At 43.0% G+C, this 23,213-nt stretch overlaps 1 protein-coding gene across 1 annotated transcript in view; it reads right to left on the bottom strand.

Annotated features, from left to right (window-relative positions):
* Positions 1–7,437, bottom strand: part of Top2b (DNA topoisomerase II beta) — a 66,351-nt gene extending 58,914 nt beyond the window's left edge. The window contains exon 1 of the mRNA XM_057770018.1: positions 6,841–7,437. Within this exon, the coding sequence (XP_057626001.1) occupies positions 6,841–6,888 (48 nt within the window). The 5' untranslated portion in view covers positions 6,889–7,437. The remainder of the gene's footprint in view (positions 1–6,840) is intronic.
* Between the last annotated feature and the right edge of the window lie 15,776 nt (positions 7,438–23,213).

Here is a 23,213-nt window from a genome sequence, read left to right on the forward strand (position 1 = left end):
AAATAAAACAAAAATCTTAAAATGAAACCTCTATCACTATGGACATCACATAAATTTAACTGAGCATTTTTAAGTTGTTTAATGGATTATCTAACTACACTATTAAGTTGAGCATGATGGTATATACCTGAATTCACAGCACTTAGGAGCCAGAAGCAGGAGGATTGCCACAAATTTAAGGCCAGCCTGGGATACAAAGCAAGTTCCAGGGTTAGATGGCAGAACTGGTTAAGAAGAATTGCTGTTCTTACAAAGGACCTAGGTCCAGCTCTCAGCACCCATATCATAACCACCTGTAACTCTAGTGCCAGGGATCTGAGAACCTCATTTAGTCTCCTAGGCACTGCAACCACACGTGTGCATAAAGGCACAGACATATTCACATAAAAACAACTATAATGTTTGTTGAGCAAAGTTACAAAAGAATAAGAGTCTATTTTGTCAGAAAAATTATACAAATATATACACGCATAACAGAGAATATGGACATATATATATACTCAACAGAATGCCAAGAAAATTTATCAATAGAAAGTACAAATGTGGGTCATTTTATTTTTACTTTTGATATATTTTCTAATTCTCTCCAATTAATTCAGAAATGTTAAAAGCTTATTAATTCATGCATGTGAAAATAAAATTAAACTAGAGGCATTGTTTACACTAGTTATCATGTCTGCAGCCCAAACTTTCTCATTATGATCTGGATAAAAGTAAGTAAAAACAAAAATAACACTGGCAGTCTCGGCAAAGGAGAAAGCAGAAAGTAACATTTCAGTCAACTTGCCTTTTATGTTCCCGTTTTCAGCAATGTATGAGCAGTATCCATTGGTTCACAAGCCTCAACACTGGAGGTTCCCACAAAACATCTACAAGATTTTCTAATAGGAATCTCCAAGAAAAGCCTCATTAGTTCCTGGAGACTAGCAGAAACTTAACTCTTGAGATTACTGGTCAGGCCACTAAAATAAAAATCTAGAGGCTTGGAGAAAGAAATAGCCCCTCAATTAATTAATGGGATGATCCTATGCCCACAAGATATAAGTACAAATCCCCTTGGCTGAGCAGAGAGTAGCTACAGGAGAGAGAAGGCTTTCTCCCCTGGTTATCAACACCACCTCTATCTCTAGGAGATGTGCCCAGCAGCTTAACCAGTTTTAACACTTTTGCTGAAGACATGAAGAACAAGAAATTAGCTTCAACAAACACACATTTGCAAACTCCTATCTACACATTTCCTTCAGAAACACCCTCCCAAACCAAAGGGCAAACCAAGCTTTCACCATGATAAAAGGCAGGAAGACACTTATCACAGGGTTAGAGATGTATGTTCACTCATCTGCTGTGTGCCAGCATGATGGGAGGTATCTGGGACATTCCAATACTTACATAAAAGCTCAACCAAGTAGATGCTGCCATTATGATTCCCAGCCCACAACTGCCTCTGCCACGTGCCTATCAGCTTCTGACCCATTCCATTCTCTATTCTTGTTTCCTTCTTGACAAACAAGAATAACAGCTTTTCTTTAAAATGGGGGTCCAGTTTGTAGTCAGGTTTTAAAAAGATACACAAAAGGCTTGCTTTTAAAAATTACACTTAATAGAATATAACTTTCAGCATCAACATTTAACAGACCTGAAACTACAGGAGACCAATCTTACTTCTCCTCACATTACAAGAAGGACTTCTAAATACTGTGAAGTTACCACTACTCGGGAATTGGATGAGGAACATTGCTACCTACAAGTGATGTACGAATCATAGATTCAGGAAGGTATCCTATGAATAGCCATTTCATCAACAATAACTGAGGGTAGATATGTATGCAGACCTTTGCTACACATGACAAAGAATATAAACAAGGTCTCTGAATTCAGAAGTGTATGTTATTGTTAAGATAAAACTATCATACATGAACATCCCCTAAAACTTATGTTTTATGATAAGGTAACAAAAGTTCAAATATTTTAAAGAATAAATTAAAACTATTTTAAAAAGCATGAACTGAAAAATAAGTTTGGTGAGACTCTAAACTAGCCTTAAAGAGCGATTGAGATTTAGACTGCCAGCCAGAGGATGGCAGTGGTGCACACCTTTCATCCCAGCACTAGAAAGCAGAGGCAAGCGGATCTCTTTGAGTTCGAGGCCAGTCAGATCTATAGAGCTAGTTCTAAGACAGCCAAGGCTACCAAAGCAACCCTGTCTTGAAAAAATAAAATAAAATAAAAAAATAAAAAGTAAAAGATTGAGACTGCTAGTGAAAAGGAAAACAGGCATTTCTGATGAGATGAAATGTCAGTGTGTAAAGGAAACTGTAAGAGATATCTACATATGGGAACGGTAGAAAACTAACCTCAATGGATAGGACACAGAATATGAACATAGACTTGCATTAATGACCCGGTAAAGTTCTGAAAGCAAAATTTTTAAACTGTTTAAATCTAGTGATGTTTCTTTAATTAGCAATCCATAATGTGGACCAGCAAGATAGTCAGTGGTTAAAAAGTTTGATCCCAGGATTCACATGGAAAAAAACCAACTCCCAAAGGCTGTCCTCTGACTTCCACACAGGCGCTGTGGTATGTGTACGCATGCACATATACACAATAAATTGATAAATATAATTTTTTTATTAAATAGCACAGACAGAAAACCACAACTGATCAAAATGCAGAGTTGTGGAGCTCAATCCCAACTGATTCATCTGCAACACAACTCCTGCATCTAAGGCTCAGGGACCCTGAAGGACAGACAGCAGAAAGGTTGTTAAGAGCCAGAGACACAGGAAGCTTGCTGTGATATCATGTCTCCTGGGACTCTCAGAAGCTATCTCAATGAAGTCTCACCACAAGGCTGCCTAAACATGACCAGAACAAAGCTGACATGTACAGGCATGTTAACTAACATGAAAGGGGAAACTCTGGAGGCCTCAACCCCAGACAAAAAAAACTACAGACAGGCCGGGCGGTGGTGGCGCACGCCTTTAATCCCAGCACTTGGGAGGCAGAGGCAGGTGAATCTCTGTGAGTTCGAGACCAGCCTGGTCTACAAGAGCTAGTTCCAGGACAGGCTCCAAAGCCACAGAGAAACCCTGTCTCAAAAAACCAAAAAAAAAAAAAAAAAACAAACAAACAAACACAAAAACCTACAGACAATGAAAGTATGCTGAGATGGTAGAAACAATCTTCCCAAAAGAAGAACACATCAACTAGCTGGTTATCCAACACCAAACAGACCTGAAAACATACATACAAGAAACATTATATGGATTGAGCAGACTGTATTTATATATTCAGGAATATACACATATCTATACATACACACATATATATGTAACAATTAAAGAAAAAAAGGCTAGGAATTTGAAATCGAGCAAGGGGAGGTACATGTAAAAGCTTGGCAGGAGGAAAGGAAAAAAGAAATGATGTAATTATAATCTTAAAAAGTGTATTTTTAAAAATAGCTACAGTAAAAATGTATTTGATATATGTCATCATCTTTTACCGCATCATAAGATAGGAATACCTCAGTCTCTGGTGTTTAGCGGTGGCCCTAAGTTTTAATTTCTTATTTACCTATTTATCAAAATCATATATTAACAAAGGCATTATAATAAAATGTCTTATAAGAATGGGGTTTTTTTTGATCATGCAAGGAAGAGCTGGAGGTTCCAATCAAACAGATATATTTTGTATATTTTTAAAGAAACTATGTTGTAGCTATATTTAAAAAAAAACAACTTTCACAGATAAACATAAAGTTTATAAATAAATTATTATTCTAAGATTTGTTATTTCAAAGTAATGAGGAGAAAGGTGGGTGACCCTGAGTTGAATTTTACTGAAGCCTGATGATACATGCATAGTATACTATTATATACAGAATATTATACTGTTCTGTTTACCACATTTTTATATATTTTGTCACTTTATCTATTATAACATTTTTATTTTATTTTTAATTAAAATAAAATTGCATTCTTTCCTTTTTTCTTCCCCCCCCAAGCCCTTCCATGTTCCCTCATTATATTATTTAATCTATCAAGCTAGAATATTCATTGAAAAGATATAGTAGTCATAAATTTATATTCTAGTATTTTCACAAGCATTTGCTATAACCTGATATAAAGATTATCAGAATGAAAGACTAGCATGCTCTATTAATCAAGTTTTGCAACTAAAAGTTCAAGAAACTTGACTGATTGCTTTAGATTAAAAAATAAAATTAAAAAAAAAACTTTCACGATCTGTCAATTTTAACTTCAAATAGTTATAAAATTTTTTAAATTATTAAAATTTCAGCTAACTGTAAACCAAAATCAAATCAAATGAACTATTATAAGTAGAAATTAATGAGTGTTAAAAGCCACTCTGTTGTGTTGTTTCTGACTCTGAAAGGCAATCTTTCATCACAAGACAGTTCACATCAAGACACACTGACCTAAGGCTACACAGCAACTCCTTGCTCAGCAGAATATTGTGGATTAAATCCATTTTTGTATGATCCACAAACAGGGGGCAACATAAGACTAGCTTCACTAAGGTGAGCACATGCCACTGCAATAAGCCTCCAAACTCCTATAATGAAAATTTAATTTTTCACCTAGCTAAAACATCTCATGTAAAGTCGACAGTAAACTATTATTCCTGAGTGTGACTTTCTTAAACTGTGCCAGTAACAAACATTAATTCATCACTGTGCTATATTCAAACTCTGAATTCTCAATGCACTGCTTAAGGAAATGGGGATAGAAATATTAAGTTCCCTGAAAAAGTCTCACCTACAATATGTATTGCAGACAGGCTCTGAACCTCTATCAAAGCCCTTATCAACTCACTGCATCCTCCCCCAGTGAAGAAAACCAGCCAGGCCCTGAAGGACATTCACATGTGTGATCTCAGCAGGCAGGAAGCTCAGGAAAGAGGATCACAAGTTCAAAGCCCTTCTAGGTAGGTGGGTGGGCATATATATTCTCCTCTCTCTTATACACACACAAGAAATTAAAGCAGCCTACAAGGTTTATTACAGACATAAAGATGCTCACGTTACAAACATAAAGCAAGCACCAAACCTGAAAGAGGACTTCTAATGTGATTGTCTTTTCAACTAATCCAACAAAAATATACTTTATAAGACCAAATTTTTATTTTACTGCAATCCCATAATCTATTTTATAGTAAATTTAACCAATAAGTCTATTTAAATTTCAAATAAATTTTTCTAATTTTGAATGAAACTACACAAGGTTTGTTCTACTTCTTACAAAAATTAAAGTTTTTCCATTAAGCATCAAGGAAAAAGTGTACCATTATTATAAAGCTAATAACAGACAAATTAAAATATTGCTACCATAAGCAATAAAAACAAACAACCCAACTGTGGCACAAAATGTTTGCCATAGTGACAGAATTTAACATTGGCTGCTCTTCCAGAGGACCTAGGTTCCAGAGGTCCAGGGTGGCTTACAACCATCTGTAGCTGCAGTCCCTGAATATTGATGCCCTCTTCTGGCCTCTCTAGGCACCAGGCATGCAAGTGGTGCACAGACATACATCAGGCAAAACACCTACACACATAAAATTAAATAAAATAAAAACACTTGTCACTGTGGAACCAAATCACAGACAAGCCCACTCAGATCTCAGTGCTTCCACAATTACCGGGGACATTAGCACATGATCACGCTTTGTGTTCATGTGTTTGGTTTTAGTAACAGAGGCAAGGGGGAGTCACTTCAATCTTTCTTCCTATGAACACATACCCACTAAGTTATTAACTTTCCTTTTCCAGTCACACTCTCATGCCTCCTTATCTAGTAGTAATGCACATATTTCCAGAGATTTGTAGATAAATTAATCTGCAAAAAAACCTTGGCCACAGTAATGCAAATGGTTAAGTGGTCCGGCTGCCCATTAGAACACCCTTTTTACAGGCAACACTCAACAACAGGCAAGACGGCTACTCAAGGCTCATCTAAACCTCAACCAAACAAAGAAAACAAGGAACAAAAATGCCAACCAATACGAAAGTTCCTTGGTGTATTCAAAAGGCGGGCAACTGGGATCTTCGGGAAGGAGTGTGTTAAAGTCTCTAAAATCTGTCAGTTTTCTGTCCCGGCTTCCCTCCCCACCCCTCCATTGGGCTAAGCGCGGCGTCTTGTTTGGGACATGACCCTGGTCTGAACTCAGTGCTGAGTAAGTGAAAGGCTGGAGTTATCGATCTGTAGTGGGAACCCTGCTCTAACTGAGGCACTTGCTGCTCCCCCTTCCCACCGGGAACCGAGCTCCTCCCGCAATCCTCCAAGTTCAGGCTCCAGCACCCCTTCGCCTCTTGGGGACATCCCTCGGCCCCCACACGTTGTACTCGCAAAGCTGACGTAAGTAAAGCTCTTCTTTTAGTAATCCCCACAGGCAGATGGACCAGCTGCGGTCTCTAACCTGCTGTCAAAGTCATCCCAAATACCCTCTCGGCTGTGGAATGAGGCTGTTCTCGGGGAGGCGCGCACCGCGGTGACCATTCAAGTTCACGTCCCTCCGGGACAGGCCTCCGGAAGCGGTAGCATTTGGCACTCGCACAGGGCCCAGGTTCTGCACTATTTTCTGGTGCTGTGCTTATATGGAGGCCCGCGCGATCGGGGGGTCCCCCACGTCTCGGTGTGCACCCTGAAGTTTCAGGCGAGCCTTCTCCAGCAGCCTGCCCCCCCGCCCCCCCGGTGGAGACCAGAAGCAGAGAGAAAAAGGCAGGCAGGGCCCGCCAGGGCGCCCGCCGCGCTCTCAACCCCCGCCCCGCAGCTCCTTCGGCCCACGAACAATGCGCCCGCCCGCGCCCGCTGCACTCACCACCCAGGTCAGCGCCCCATCAGCACCCGCGAGGCCGGTCTTGGCCATGGCAGCACCTCCCGCGCAGGCCAGGGGCTGCTGCTCGCGCTCCGGGGCCGCCCGGGCCCGCCGCTCGCACCGACCGCTGAGCGCCGCGCTCTGCGCTCCTAGCCGCGCCCCATGGCGGGCCGGAGCCGCCGAGGAGGCCGCGCCGTCCGCCGCCCTCAAACTCGAGCGCGGCGCCCGGGCCTAGAGCTCAGCCGGCCGAGGGCGAGGAGGGACTGGCGGGGCGGCGCGGCCTCCCGGAGTCCAGGCGGAGGGGATGGCGACCGAGGAGGAGGTGGCGAGGGTCTGCAGCGGCCGGCGCGGGTCGCCCGGGAGGCGCGAGCGCGAGGAGCCCCCGGACGCGACGGAGGCGCAGCTTCTCCTCACGCCAACCGAGGCCACGGAGTCCTCGCTGCGCTCGCCGCCGCCACCGCCTCGGAGGCCGCCACCGCCTCGAAGGCCGTACAAGCGGCGCCCGACCCTGGTCCTCGGGAGCGCAGGCCGAGAGGGACAATAAACAGAGCCGCCGGAGTCGCCTCCCTCTAGTCCGGCATAACACCGCACACACAGGCGCGCTCCGGGAGGGGGAGGGCGCGGCGGCCCCGGCTGTCAGTCAGCCGGAGGCCGTCCAATCACGGCCTTGGAACTGCAGCCCGTCAGCCAATCCAAAAATCCCAGGCCCCCAGAGGGGCGGGACCCGATGGGAAAACGTCATTGCGGGTAGCAACTGCTAGGCAGACTTGGGTTTTTTTGTTTGCGTGTGAGAGAGTGTGTGTGTGTGAAAAAGAGAAAGAGCGAATGGGGTTTCCGTCTGAAGGGAGAGCGGGCGGCTGTCAAGGGTCATTCCCGGCGGCCACCGGAGCCGGGAGTCCTGCGCCGAGGGCTGGGGAACCCTCCGGGCTGTGTCCTGCAGACCTGCCGGGAAGCCGCCGAGGGTGGGGGCAGGGAGGCAGGAAGCCTTAGGCGTCCCCAGGGACTGCACTCCCCCCCCCCCCGTAAGCTTGCAAGCTGCAGATGGGACAGGCAACGCTCCTTGCAGCCGGACCAGGCCCCCAGGTCCCAGATTGCTGTTGTGCAAAGCATCACCCACCAGGCACTCCCCCCTGTCCTTCATCTGCCCGTCCACAAACACGACAGTCTGTCCTCAGAGCCGGCATTTAGAGAACTTGAGAGATAAGGGTGCCCGGTCCAGGGAAGGAACGCGAACAGGTCAGGGTTCCCTTTCCTACTACCGACCTTTCAGTGAACAATGCAAACAGGTCCCTGTCTGTCACTTTCATCTGTCAAGAACTGCACCATCACATCACCGCATATCTTTTAGAACTTCAGAGGCATTTTCAGATACACCCTGGGGAATAGATTGATTGGTGTGGAAGCTTTCTAAGAACAAAATGAGCTGCACCAAAGCCTTTGGCAGATGATGGAGCGCTTGACTTCACCCAGTCTGTAGATGGAATTGCATTCAACAAGTTGTCCTTGGGTATTCCTCCCGTGCTGTGCCAGGCATGGCAATGGGTTTAAAGTGAAGACAGCCTCAGAGGTCAGTCTTCCAAGAATGACTAGCAAGAGACGCGGAGGATTTACAGCTTTGTGTGCCGGTGTTTCTGTGAGTCTCTCTGGGAGAACAAAAATGTCTGGGGTCGCACCTCTCAGACACATTCTCAAACCAAATGAGGTGAACTCTGAAACACGGGAATAATTTAAATGTAGTTAATTAGCTCTCTCGAGACTGGAATTTCGGTTTATTTGGGGAGTGCGGGTCAGAACACTAAATAAAGCCTTTCTTTACCTTGAATTTGGCGGTCCAGCTTATAAATTGCTGGCCAAAGTCTAAGCTGGGCTCTGAACCTGACAATGAAGCACCGTGGCTGTGTTAGTGAACTCTCCCAAGGTCAGCTTGGGGCCTTCTTTGCTGTGGATTTTTACTCTTATGGACTGTGACTTTACATCCCTAAGTACCCAAATGACTGATCTTTGACAGCAGTGATTTTAAAGGTTGGGTATTTAAAAATAAATTTATGTATGCGTTATATAGAAGCCAAGCTATATATATAGTCTCTTTCTCTGATTTTGGAAGAAAGTCTCTGTGTAACTTAGGTTGACCTTGAATGCTTGATCCTTTTGTCCAAGCCTCTCAAAAGCTGGGATTACATGTATTATCACCATACCCAGCTGCTGTCTCCTTTTCAAAACACATCAGATTTTAAACTCAAACTCCAAATAGTTAATTAGTAAAGTTTATGTCCATCTTCCAGTTTCCATGACCTGAGGCACATTAGCCTTCTAATAGTAAATAAACTTCTCTAATGTTAGTTGATTCTTTAAAAACACTAATGTAGAGGCTGGAGAGATGGCTCAGAGGTTAAGAGCATTTGTTCCTCCTGCAGAGGATCCTGAGTCAGTTCCCAGTACCCACATTATAGTTCAAGACAATTTGTAAGAGCCAATGCCCTCTTCTGGCCTTCTTGGGTACCAGACATCCAAGTGGTACACAGATATACATGCACATAAACAGTCATATACATAAAAATTTTTAAAAATGAAAGTGCTGACTTAAAAGAATTATGTTAGTTAATACACAAAGTTAAATGAGGACATGAGCATTTTAAAGCAGAGATTTGGAACAAATGGCTGAACCCCAAAGCTAAAAGACTATGTGTCTAACAGACTTGTATTTATAATAAAATTGGTTACTCCCAACTCGACCACAGAGTTTCCTTGAAGAATTAACACCAAGTAATGTCAAGTAATGTATGGATAGGGATAGGAGTGTGGAGGCTTCCAAGCCAGTAACAGCCTGTTTAAGGATGACGATGATGGTGGTGCTTCGTATGTGCTGAGTTAAATGCACCTGCCCGGAGCTATAGTCCTAGTCTTTTTTCTTTTGTTTCATTGTTTTTACTTTTTACTTTGAGACAGTCTTCCTAAGTGGCTGAGGCTGATCTTGAACTTTCCATTCTCCTACGTCAGAGCACCACATTAAGTGCGGTTACAGGCCTGTGCTACCACACCTGATTGATTTGTCCTTTTGTTTCACTACTATGTTGTTCTTGCATATGTACACACACTGCATTTAGAGACAACTTAAATTCAATAGCAACCCATGTGTCATAGTGATAAACTTTAGAAGTCAAAGTTGTGTTCATAACTGTAAAAATAAAGAGCTTTATTGAATGACCTTTCTCAGCAACCATGGATTTGCAACTTTAAATGTTATTTGGGTTTATGTGGCTTTTGTTTTGATACAGTGTCTCGCTATATAAGCTGACCTTACACTTAGGATCCTCCTGCCTCCGTCTCAGGAGTGCTAGACTTCTAGGCATGCTCTGCTATGCTCAGCCTATTGAGTGCCTGCTCTGTTAAGTACTTGGGACATTGAAAATTAAGCAATAAAGATAGTTCCCCCATTGAGTTCAAATAATTTTATTATATATATTTTTGACTGGGTTTTATAATTTTGACCCAATGATTTTAGATCCAAAGGCAATTTTGTACTTGCTTATTTGCTGATCTAACCCATAAAGCCACACCTATCACTAAACTTTATACACAGTTGTTAATTTAATCAATCCATAAAATATAGAAAATAGTTTTTGAAAACTATAACGGCCTATAGGACAGAGTTCTACTGAAACCATGTATTGCTCCAGTGTTAAGATTCGATGCAAGTCCTGATGTTTCAGGCAACAAGTGTTTAGAGCTGCTACAGCTTCCCCAAACTCCCATTGTGTTAATTGTTGGAATTGTTGGATACTGAATATGTACAAAGTTGCTGGAGTTGGTACAAGAAGAAAAGTTAAAATGTCTGGAATGCGGTTACAATGCAACCTTTAAATGTAACTAGTTTGGTAGACTTCCGTTTTCTTCAGAAGCGGGATGCAGAGAGGGAAGAAAGGTTCTCTAAATGTAGCCTTTTATTTTTGTAGTCTGTCCATAAGGAACTATTGTAGATTAGCTGGTTGTCAGACTATTTAACTTCTCCGTGTGTGTATGTGTGTGTGTGTGTGTGTGTGTGTTGTGGACAACTGAAGACATCAGTGATGACCATATTTCTGAGTATCATCACCACTAGAAAGTAAAAAAAGAAAAACAGAAAATCTAAATGTCTTTAGGTTCCTACCTGTAATGAATACCAGATGTTTATTTTTGTTTTGAAGGAATTTGGCTTTATTGGTTTGAGTCCAGTAAACTGTTCTGATCCCCTGGAAAGGTTCTAATTACTTGTATAGACAGAAGGAACATCTTCATTTAATTTTCCTTGATATAAATCAATAATGATTAAGGGCTCTTAACTGATCTCCTGAATTAAATAATGTAGAAAATGCAATTAGCCCATGCCTGACTTAAAGCTGTTCTGTTCTTTGCAATGGAGTCTAATAGACTGGACTTTCTCAGAACAAACACTTTGTCCTGAAAAGACCCGTTGAGAACACCGAGGTACCATCATCAGCCCGCCCTTCACAGACTGATGCCCACCACTGGCATGCTTGCTGTTCGGCTATATTTGAAGTTCTACAACATCGGCCCCTCCCAGGTACTCTAAGAGTTATATCTGAAGAAAACAAGGTAGCCACGACCTTCCCGCTTGTCTGGTCCCATTTCTGGAGTAAGAAATTCCATAGCTGGAGCTGCAATGTTGCTTTTATTCTGCAATATGTTACGATGGTGAAGATCAGGATGGGTTAGAAACACCTATACTAGAAAATGTTCAGGTGGAAAGCCTCTAAGTCAGAGGACTTCTTAAATAAACCAGGGAGGAGAACTTGAAAGTCATTGGTGGTGTTAATTGATTATCAAAGCACCGACGCACACCATCTTCCGGGGCATCAATCAGCAACAACAAAAGCAAGCTCTTCCTTCTTTTCAAAGCCCTGTTAGATTAGCCCTGATATTTCATATGAGTATTATCCTGTCTAGCAGCTTTCCTCTTTGCTTTGAGAAGCTTGTCAGAAAGCAAGATGATGCAGAAGTCTAAAGAAGAGTGGTTCTCTAAGGAACACATTCCTGTTTTAAGTGTTTGGGGCAAACAGAAAAACAAAGCCAGCCTACCTAGTAAATCCCCCCACTCGATGTTGCTGCATCACCAACCAGGCGTCTGGCACATTATCAGTGTTCAGTAAGTGTCTGGTCAAGCTGCACAATGAAGCATTGGTTTCCTTCATGCCCATGCCTGTGTTCATACTCAACCATTTGACATTTGCTCTTCAGCATCTTAAGTCTTTGGTATTTGGGGAGCATTCTTTGTTGAATATTATAAAGGGTAACAATTCCTTAAACTGTTGATTAACACGCTACCAAGAATCCATTTAATGGGCCAGGCATGGTGGTACACACCTGCAATCCCAGCACTCAGTAGGCAGAGAAGAAGATCACTGCAAGTTGGAGGCCAGCCTGGTCAACATAGCAGATTCCAGACAGGCCAGCCATGGTGGGGTTGGGGGCAGCATTGGTTTCTCTTTGGGAATGAGAAATAGGATTTTGTGAGCAATGAAAGAAAAAGAAAGATCCCAGCACCAGGAGAGAGACTAGAGCACAGAAAGGGGAGACCCTGGCATGGCAACAACATAGTGCTCACCCTTCACTTTTGTGAGGTGCTCCTCAGCCCCCAGATGGTGCAGTATGGGCCAGGTTCTTTCATACAGATCAGCCAAAGATACAGATGGTATAATCAGTGTTACTGTAGTCAAGAAATGAGAGGTAGGAGGTCCAGAACTGTTTAAGTAATGGGTATGAAAATTCAAACCCGAGTCTCTCCCGCGCCAAGTCACACCCTTCTGCCACAAAGCCTGGTTGGCCAGCATACTTAGCAATAGAGAAAATATGCCAGCATGCTGGGAACTTGGAACCCCAGGAAATCATCCTCAATCTTCACCACTGGCCCTCTGCAAAGCCCCTGTGTTGCTTACTGTTAAACTCTGGAGACCAGGAGGTACAGTTTGTATCACTGACTGATCATCTTTGAAACCAACATGTATCTACTTTGCTTTGCCTTATAATAAGATATAATAATTGCCTTCTGAAGTCCAAAACGTGAAAGAGAGCCTGAGGATCAAGGTCCAATGTTCTATAACAGGTGATCATCATGCAAACCCTATGTCCTTATTCTAAAGATACAGGTTTCAGAAGTTGCTTTCAAATGCTGCAGCGATGGCAGTCGAATGATGGGACAGCACATATATGCACATTTCAGATGGCTTCCAATGTACAGAAGCTATTTAAAGCAGCATAAAATATTTTCAACGTGTTTAGTCACCCAGAGATGACTGGCTTATAAACTACTTTATTCCGTACATTTTTGCTTCTTCCTTTCCAGCATTGTGCAAATGATGTTTCAGTTCACTAGATAGCCAAGATGTATCCCTGTGCATTTTAAAATTTTTGTTGCAGAAACCTGCACACTGTTCCATAGTTCTCATGGGTAAGGATCCAGAAAGCCTGGTTGTGTTTTAAGTTTCTTAGGAATCCTGCAGGGTACAAATTCTTCTTGAACACAGTGTTCAGTACTAGCTGCACAAACTTCACAGTGACGCTCACTCCAGAAGTATCTACTAACATCCTGAAATATCTCTTAGAGAAAAGACTTGCGGAACCAGTGCTATTGTGTATTTTATCTGCTATCAGAACATGCTTAGTTTATACGTTTAGAACATGCACACATCCTGTAAACCAGAAGCTTCACTCTTACATGTAAACAAAGAAAAATACCTCCTTACACGTACCAGAAGACACATTCTAGATCACACAAGCTGCAGAATTCTCAGGGGCCCCAACCTAGAAACCAACCCCAGTGGACACCGCTAACAAAATAGACTCGTTGTCTGTGCGTGCAGTACAGTCCTGCCCAGGGCTAGCAATGACTGGCGGCCAAACACACTGTGAATCTCAAACAGCATCCTAAGGAAGACAAACAGAAAGGGGCACACACTGTAAGATGCCACTTACACAAACTTCAAACAATGCAGAATTAATGTACACTAATAGAAGTCAGATACAGGCACCTGTGGATGTAGGCTTGACTGTGGCTGTACTGATACTTCATTTGTATTTTAATAAATAAAGCTTGCCTGAAGATCAGAGAATAAAACAGTTGGACTGGTCAACCTTACCAATAAGGCAGTGGCGGCACACACCTTTAATCCCAGTAGCTACACCAGCTTGCCGTAGAAAACAGGCAGCGAATGCCTTTAATCACAGCACTGGGGGGGAAGGATATAAAACGGGAGGAGACAGCTCTAAGATAGTCTCATTCTGAGGATTCCTGGAGGCAGGATTGCCATTTTTGGACTGAGGTAGAGGTAAGAGCCAGTGGCTGGCTGCTTTGCTTTTCTGGTCTTCAGGTTGAATTCCAATGTCTGTCTCTGGGTTTTTATTAATTGTGCTACATGTGGTCATTTCTATTTGCCAGACTGGGAGATGACATGAGTGTGCATGCCCTAAATCGCCCAGATGAACACTCCTACATTCTATACTTCTGTATGTAACTGCTACGTTTTTTTTTAATGTGCTGGCGCTGACTCGAGCCTCCCGCCTCCCCTCCTCCCCCTTCAGTTAGCTATAGAGAAATGTTTTAGGGACTGGATAACTGGCTTGGCTATTTCTCCCGAGGACCTGGGTTTGATTCCCAGAACCCACATGGCAGCTCACAACTGTAAATCTAGTTACAGGGGATCCAATGCCTTCTTCTGGCCTCCCCGGGCACCATACACACATGTGGTGCACAGACATACATGCAGACAAAATATCCATTCACCTAAGACAAATAATATTCTTTAAAAAGAAAAGAAAATGTTTATTTTAAAAATGTTGCCTCAGAAAGCAGTCACAGTGACCTGCACCTACAATCCCAGAACTCTGGAGGTAAAGGCAGGAGGATCAGAACTTCAAGGTTATCCTTGGTGGCAACCTAGCAAGTTTACGTTTGGAATACAGGAGACCCTATCTCAAAAGAAACAAACACAAATCACTGGTTCACAACCACTTGCCAAGAGAGTATGGAAAACGGAGCTTCCCAAGCTCCAATTAGAAGAGTCAGGCAGAATCAGGTAGCAGAAAGCTCTCGTTCGGTTGTTTTCCTTTTGATGAGTACAGAATGATACAAGCAGAGACCTTGAGTAAGCACAGCCTACAGCTGTAGGACCCATGAGAGCGCCCACATCCCTCCGCGGGAGAGCCATAATAAAGTTGATTATCTGCTATGTTTAGCAACATACCTTTACTTCCTAAATCTCAAATTTCAAAAGGAAAAATAGAGAAATATATGGAGTTTCAATGGTCAAAACTTATGATTTCTTGGCATGGTGTTGGCACCTTTCCTGCTGACTGACTTTAATCCCTACAGAGAGTGATTTGAACAGTACTCTGGCTGGGTTTGAGGTGATCTGTTAGAGGGTTGTTCAGCGGCAGCAGTAGTTACTGTGACATCATCTCTCTACAAGGAGCAGGCTGATCTGGGACTCACTATGTAGTACAGACTGAGAGGGAACTGACAATGCCCCTCCTGTCTCAGCTACCCAGACATGTGCTGCTAAGGCCAGCTTGGATTAGGAATTTGTTTCTGGTTATAAAAACCTTCAAAAGAGGATTGTGTCAGGTAAGACCTACAAATGGTCCTTCAGCGTGCGTTTCCCCACCGCTCTCCTGCCATAGGGTTTACGTCTTTCCAGGGTATTACAAGTACGGAAGCATGCGCACGCACGCGTGCACACAGACACACACACAGCAGGAGCCAGTCATCAGTAGACTCTTAAGTTCTGCTCAGACAGTTCCGTTACTTGTTTTAGCTGCAACTTCTGAGGTCTTACCCAGTCAACACATCTGCCCTTGGCTTATGGGCAATGACCGTGGGGCAGGATAACCAGTTGGCTCTGAGCCAGTTTCTCGGTTCAGCAGCAGACTCCCAGGCAGGAGGACTGTTAGGCTTGGAGACGGATGCTTCATTACACACGTGTGTGCATTTCGAGATGCTATTGGCATTCTTGCTTTCTACCTGCCAGGAGTCAGTATCATAGCAACGGCTTCCACGGGCATGTTCCTCCTGTGCAAACAATGTCTTCAGGCATGCTGCCCCTTACAAGACAAAGCGCCTTCTCTCCATCACCAGAGAGAGACACCGCTGTTTTCAACCCTGTAAAAGGATTCGATGAAGGCCTTGTCATTCTAATAATGGACTTTATAGATAAGAAAACTGAGGCTGGAAGGGTGACCTGCCCAGTGTTCCAGCCAGGTGACCAGGTGCACTGTAGTTTCAGCAGACATGTCTCTTTTTAATTTCCTTTTCATTTGTTTCCCAAATTAATACAAAGAGGCATTAGCGACTACCTTAAGGAGATCATATGGGACAGTGAACGCCAATATTTTTGCTAAGAATATAAGTAAACAAACACTACAATCATTCTAACGTCCTTCAGTTGCTTCTAACAGAGTGAAGACCAAGAGTTATTTCAGGTTTTCAAAGGGGCCACATCAGAAAAAGTCCTTTATGATAAGCACTTGGGCCAAACAGAAAACTCTAAGGAATTTTGAAACAACCCACAGATAACGTTAACCTCATCAATGGATACACAGCTCTACTGAATGAAGGGGCTCACTGCTGGCCCCTCATGCTCTGTATTTAATGCCCGATGCAGGGTAGACATTCGACCAGATAAACAGATAAACACCAAAGGGAGCGAAGCACCATTACAGAGCTGCTTCTATTATGTACTGCATGTCAGGTATTTAACATACATAAATCCTTTGGCATCTGTTGTCATATGTAACTCATTCTACCAATATTTATTAAACACCTTCTGTGTCAGATGGGTTAGCAGGTGCTACAGAGAATTAACTACAGACAGAGCACACCTCTTCAGAAGCACATGAAAGAAAAGAAAGGAAATAGCCAGCTGCTGAAATATATAATTGCATCTAAGGAAAGCGGAGGAGGCGGCATTGAGAGAGGCATTAGTTCTGAGGATGGAATGCATCAACGCACCAAAACTATCCGACAGCACACGTGAAGCCAAGCAGAGGGAACACAGAACTGAGGAACAGGACTGCCACGGCAAAAGAGAGAATCTCAACCAGATCAAGCAGGGTTGGACCACCGTAAGGATTCTTTTCTTTGTCTATAAAACCAAACAAGAACAAAAGAAAAAGTGGGGGGAACAACTGAAGAATTTGTAAGCACTGCCATGTCTCAACTGCATTTGGGGTTCCCCATGGTATTTCTTATTAATATATGCTTTATTATCTAATAAATATCATATATATAAATATATTAACTAATACATAATATATACCATCTCCTGCCAATAAGATCAGGTACCAGTTCTTAGAAAGTAAGCCAGGCTGGCTACCATGTGTCTTTTATTATTGGAAAAATGAGACAGCTGGTCAATTACTATCTCCTTCTTCTTAGCAGTAAATGAGTCTTTCACAAAACTGCAGTTAAAAGTAGTTGCTCCTTATCATCTGATTAAAGAGTAATATCTAGAATTTATTTAAAAAACACAAAAGAAAACAAAAATTAAACATAAAAAAAGAACTGGAGAGAGAGATCATTTATATCAGGGTTTCTCTGTTGCCCAGATCATCTATAGCATGTTTTTTCTAAATAGTGTTTGTTCTTTTTTTTTTTTTTTTTTTTGGTTTTTCGAGACAGGGTTTCTCTGTGGTTTTGGAGCCTGTCCTGGAACTAGCTCTTGTAGACCAGGCTGGTCTCGAACTCACAGAGATCCGCCTGCCTCTGCCTCCCAAGTGCTGGGATTAAAGGCGTGCGCCACCACCGCCCGGCTAGTGTTTGTTCTGAGTGGAGTGAAAAGGCATTACAGTGTGGTTTTGTCATTTCTCAGAAGTCCAAACTTCTTGTAATTTCAACACTCAAAAGCAGACCCTGTCTCAAAAAAGAGGGGAAGAATGAGTAGGAATACATGAAGAAGGACTACGTGTGGAGGAGGAGGGAGAAGGACTATGTGGAGGAGGAGGACTATGTGTGGAGGAGGACCACATATGGAGGACTACATGAAGGAGGAGGACCACGTGGAGGAGGATGACTACGTGGGGGGAGGAGGATCACATGTGAAGGAGGACCACATGGAGGAGGAGGACTATGTGGGGAGGAGGAGGACTACGTGTGAAGGAGGAGGATCACATGTGAAGGAGGACCACGTGGAGGAGGAGGACTACATGGAGGGAGGAGGACTACGTGTGAAGGAGGAGGATCACATGTGAAGGAGGATCACATGGAGGAGGAGGACTATGTGGGGAGGAGGAGGACTACGTGTGAAGGAGGAGGATCACATGTGAAGGAGGACCACATGGAGGAGGAGGACTATGTGGAGGATGGCTATGCAGAGTAGGAAAATCCTGTCATTTGCAGGAAAATGGATGAAACTGGAGATTTGTGTTGCATGAAATAAACTAGACCCAGAAAGGCAAACATTGCAGCTTGTCCTCACACATGAAATCTGTGCTGTGAGATTCTGCATATGTGACATGAGATTAGAAGGAATTATGGGGAAAGAGAAAGACTAAAAGGGAGGAGAACAAGAGAACAAGAGAGGGTTGTGGTGAGGAGGAGAGACAGATAGTGCCTGTTTCCCCTCCATATGTAAAGTCTAAATTTTACGTATATATGCATACTCCTATACCCAGTGAGAGTCAAACAATTTGGGAGGAACAAGGAGACCAGCAGGAAGGGGAAGGGGAAGTCAGACTCTGCAGTAACTGAGGCATGCCTTTCAAAGGCCTCGAGGGAGTGGCAAGAACTCAGATGCTGGGTTCCCTAGACATGACTTTCCCTAGGGAATTCTTAGCACAGGGCTCTCAATTCTCAATGCAGCCACCTCCCATCCCATTTTATTTCTCTCTCTCTGTTTCTCTCTTTCTCTCTCTCTCTCTCTTTTTTTTTTTTCCCAGTAAGGACTTACTACATAGCCACAGCTGGCCTGGAACTTACTATGTAGACCAGGCTGGCCTCAGATTCACAGAATTCTGCCTGTGTGTTTCCCAAGTACTGTCTTAAATGCTAATTTTCATAGATATTTTTAATTTCTCAGCCCCAACAAGTTTGAGAATTAATCCTTGCAACAGGTATAATTTCTACAGGTCTCTAGTTCCTTTCTCTGGGTATAATAGGCCCTGACTTTGATGTTCTGTTCCAGCCAAGTAGTTCAATGATGTCTTGACTTAAGTAGTTCAATGATGTCTTGACTTCCACCATTATTCAAAAGTAAGATTGACAATTTGAGAAATACGACTGGAATGAGTGACTTGCCTTTTCATAACCTATTCTGGGAATCTTTTCTATGATTTTACAACAAACATTTCATATTTTACCTACATTGCCAGCTTCTGAAGGCAGAGCCACCACCATGTTCTTTCAACAGAAGGAAGGAGAGCAGTGCAGCTACTGTTTACCAGTAGGCTCCGAATTTAACAGTCCAGGGAGGGGAAGAAAGGGAGGGAAGAAAAAGAGGGAGGGCGGGGGAGAGAGGAAGAGAATGACTAGATCCCCCCCTTGTTTGCCTTTAGACATTTCAAAATTGCCTTTGGCTACTTAAAAAGTCATTTTGGTACTGGCCGTCTTATTATAGTGTCCTCATGAGATATGTCATAGAACAAAAGTCAAACTTAGGGAATCACTTTCCAATGCGTCCCTCCCTTGAAGGGAGCCAGAGCTCAGCAACTCCTGTGCAGAAGGAGTCAGCTGGAGCATCCCCACACTGAGAGAGAGAGAGAGAGAGAGAGAGAGAGAGAGAGAGAGAGAGAGAGAGAGAGAGAGAGAGAGAGAGAGAGGCGGAGAAGAGATGGGGAAGAGAGAGGGAGGAGAAGGGGGAGAGAGAGAGAGAAGGGGGGAGAGAAGAGAGGGGGAGGAGAGAGAGAGAGAGAGAGAGAGGCTGAGACTGTGGTGGATTTGCATCAAGTTGATTTGGTTTCTTTTCTGCTGCTCCCTGGTTCTACCCATTGGCTGGAATGAATATACATACATACATATATATAATTTTCATGAGTTTAAAACAGGTCATCAAATCATTGGCTAATACTCTCAAATAATGAGATAGTGAAGAATAAAAATAGCAATGCCACAACCCCTAATGTAATATTTTCACATAAACAGTTACTGAAAAGTTACTCCAATCAGAAAGAAAGACTTCTGGAATTCAAATGATGAAGACAAACAGCCCTGCTGCCGGACAGAATGTACTGATGTTCTCCAGGTGTCCCTGTAAAAACTTTCTTTTCTTACCCCCTCCCCCAACTTCCTACCACCCCAGCAAAGGAAACGCCAAAATAGACAAGAAGAAAAAATAACATGACTGGTGCTGTGCCTGCCTCAAAAGTGGCACTTTAGAGGCAGGCGGATCTCTGGGAGTTCGAGGCCAGCCTGGTCTACAAGAGCTAGTTCCGGGACAGGCACCAAAGCTACAGAGAAACCCTGTCTCGAAAAAAAAAAAAGAAAAGAAACAAAACAAAACAAAAAAAAAAAGTGGCACTTTAGGATCCTGTGCAGGAAGTGAAATAGAGAGAGTTCCAGCGGCAACTGAATTCCACACCTTCTCCCTGGGTCCCACAAAGTCCCAAACTTTCTGCAGCTACAAGCGATGCCGGTTGCATATCTTAGAAGCACAGAAAACCTGCAAATATCCTTACAGGTACTGTTGGACCAATGCTAGGGCTCAAACCCGGGACAAGTAGCTAACTGATATGTCCATTAACATATCAAAGTGGACCTGGCTGCCAGGTTCTTTCTGCAGCCTTCAGTCCCTACCTGTTACAGAGTATGATGGGCCTACCCTGCCCCCTACTCTAAACTTTTCCAGTCCAGGCGCTAGGCTTCCCTCCCCCTAGTTCCTGTGACCCTATAGAACTCAGACATCTTTGACTGTGACAATCTCCTCCAGCCTTGACCCCTAGCAGCAGTCAAGTCCTTGCTTGCTTGCTTTTTCTCATGTAATATACTACATACTACTTCCAGAAAGGTGGCTTTGCCGGCTGTTCCGTGTTTGAGACGGGAGCCAGGGCGAGCCCTGTGGAGCAAAGACGATATGGAGCACCAGTGGAAAGAAACTCATTTGGTTGTTGGAGCTGGTTTGAGGAATAGCTCAGACTGGCATGACCATGTTCTCCAGCCCACTCCATACTGTGAGCTGACCTCAGAGTCCAAACACAGCTCTCAGGGACACAGGGATGCTATGAAACAAGGAGCTGTAGGTGCTGTGTTCCTGTACTTACACCTGAGCTATGCACATACTACACTGTATAATTTATAAAGTGATGATGCTATAAGGACCATTGGATGCTATGAGGACCATCGGATGCTATGAGGACCATTGGATGTTATGAGGACCATCGGATGCTATGAGGACTACCGGATGCTATGAGGACCACTGGATGCTATGAGGACTACCGGATGTTATGAGGACTATCGGATGCTATGAGGACAACCGGATGCTGTGAAGACCGTTGGATGCTGTGAAGATCATCGGATGCATCTCCTCTCACTCAGGTAAGAGCCATTTTTAATAGAGGTGTGGCTACTTTCATTGGTGATGTTCCTTTCTTTAACCTTAAGATTACTGTGCACTTTGTCTTCTAATGGATCCCCCCAAACCCATTTTCTTTACTTCTAAATATTTGACTTTTACTATTATAGAATATTGTTAAAATATTTAGTTAGGAAACTCCCATTTAAGACACTTGACTTTTTATTGAAAAACTTCTATAAAAAGTAGCATTTTACTGGTTCAACTCGAATGTTATAAAATAAAATTTTACTGGTATTTAGTGCACATTTAATGACAGATATTATGACCAGCCATAAACATCTACTCCAGGAAGAACGTGATGAGACCTCGACCTCATAAACTGTGTATCTCGTCATATCTTAAGAAGGATCTTATGCTCATCTGCATTCAGGACTAAGCATTCTGAAACACTTGGAGGCCTGGATTTTACCTGGATTTCAACCTCCAAAGTCCTGCCTGCCTTCTAAGCTCTTCTGTCTGTTCATGGGTATAATAAATACATTACACAGCGTTTTCTAAAATTCTTTAACCACAGAACATTCTTCTCTACATAGACTCTCAAGAAATATATTGATAGAAATGCAGGCTCACAAGGCAGAGGTGGCACACATCTTGAACGCCAGCACTCGGGAGACAGGGGCAGATGGAGTTCTGTGAGTTCGAGGCCAGCCTGGTCTACAGGGCAAGTTCCAGGACAGCTAGGGCTGTTACACAAAGAAACCCTATCTTGGAAACCAAACCGAAACAAAGCAAACAAACAAACAAAGCAGCCCTGGAGCCCCCAAGGTGAAATAGAGTACTGGGGCAAGAAATATAAAGCAAGATGTGCATGGTTTCTGCATGTAATGCCTTGGGGGAAAATGACTCTGGAACCCACAAGAAGGAGACTCTTAAAATTGAGGCCAGGAATATTACTAGGGTTGGAGACATGATAACAGGTCCCCCTGTTACAGCAGAGAATCTGAGTTCTCAGCACCCACACTAAGTGGCTTACAACTCTGGTTCCAGGCAATCTGTCACCATCTTCTGGCCTCCAAGGGCACCTGTATCCATGTGCACATACCCACACAAGAGACACTATACACGGTATTTAAAATAAAATAAATCTAAATAAAAGAAAGAGAAACTAGGCTTGGCTATTTTACAATATAAAATATGACTCATTCTAACTGGAAAATCTGAACTTTAAGCAATCTTCTTCCTATCTTTAATTCAAGCACTGAACATGGGAACTATATAATAAAATTTGTTGAGGTCTGATGAAAGGCCAGATCCAAAATTACTTTCGCTTCTCAGAAGGGTGTCAGGATCATGCTAGAAGGTAACCCCCACTAGGCTAAATATGAAACCAGAGTAAATGGAGCCAAGGGCCAGGGGTCAAGCTTAAAGAGAAGGATGGAGAGACTTGGCCGAGAGAGAGACAAAAAAGATCGACCAGTCTACGAGTATTCACTGACACAAGTCACATAACTGTATTCGTAGTGGCACCCTGGGAAAGAAGTCAGACTTAATGCTTTGTCCTTGACTCCAAGGACATTTTTAAAATGTATTTAAAAATAAATGAGAATCATTTATTCATTCAACAAACATTGACTGAGCACCCGCTAGGCTGAAGTCTGGTGAATATGAAGGAATTGTTCTAGATTGGTTGTATTATCTATCCTGCATGCCTTTCATGTTCAAAATACTTTCAAAAAAATTATTTTAAGCAGTAACTAAACTGTTCATTTTCAGTGTTGGTTGGTAGTAAACATTAATACTATTGATTTTAGCATTTTTCTACATAGAATTATTTGGGTTTTTTAAATTGATTTTTATTGAGCTCTACAATTTTCTCTGCTC

Source organism: Chionomys nivalis, chromosome 5, assembly GCF_950005125.1.
Source record: "Chionomys nivalis chromosome 5, mChiNiv1.1, whole genome shotgun sequence".
Classification (NCBI taxonomy): Eukaryota; Metazoa; Chordata; class Mammalia; order Rodentia; family Cricetidae; genus Chionomys; species Chionomys nivalis.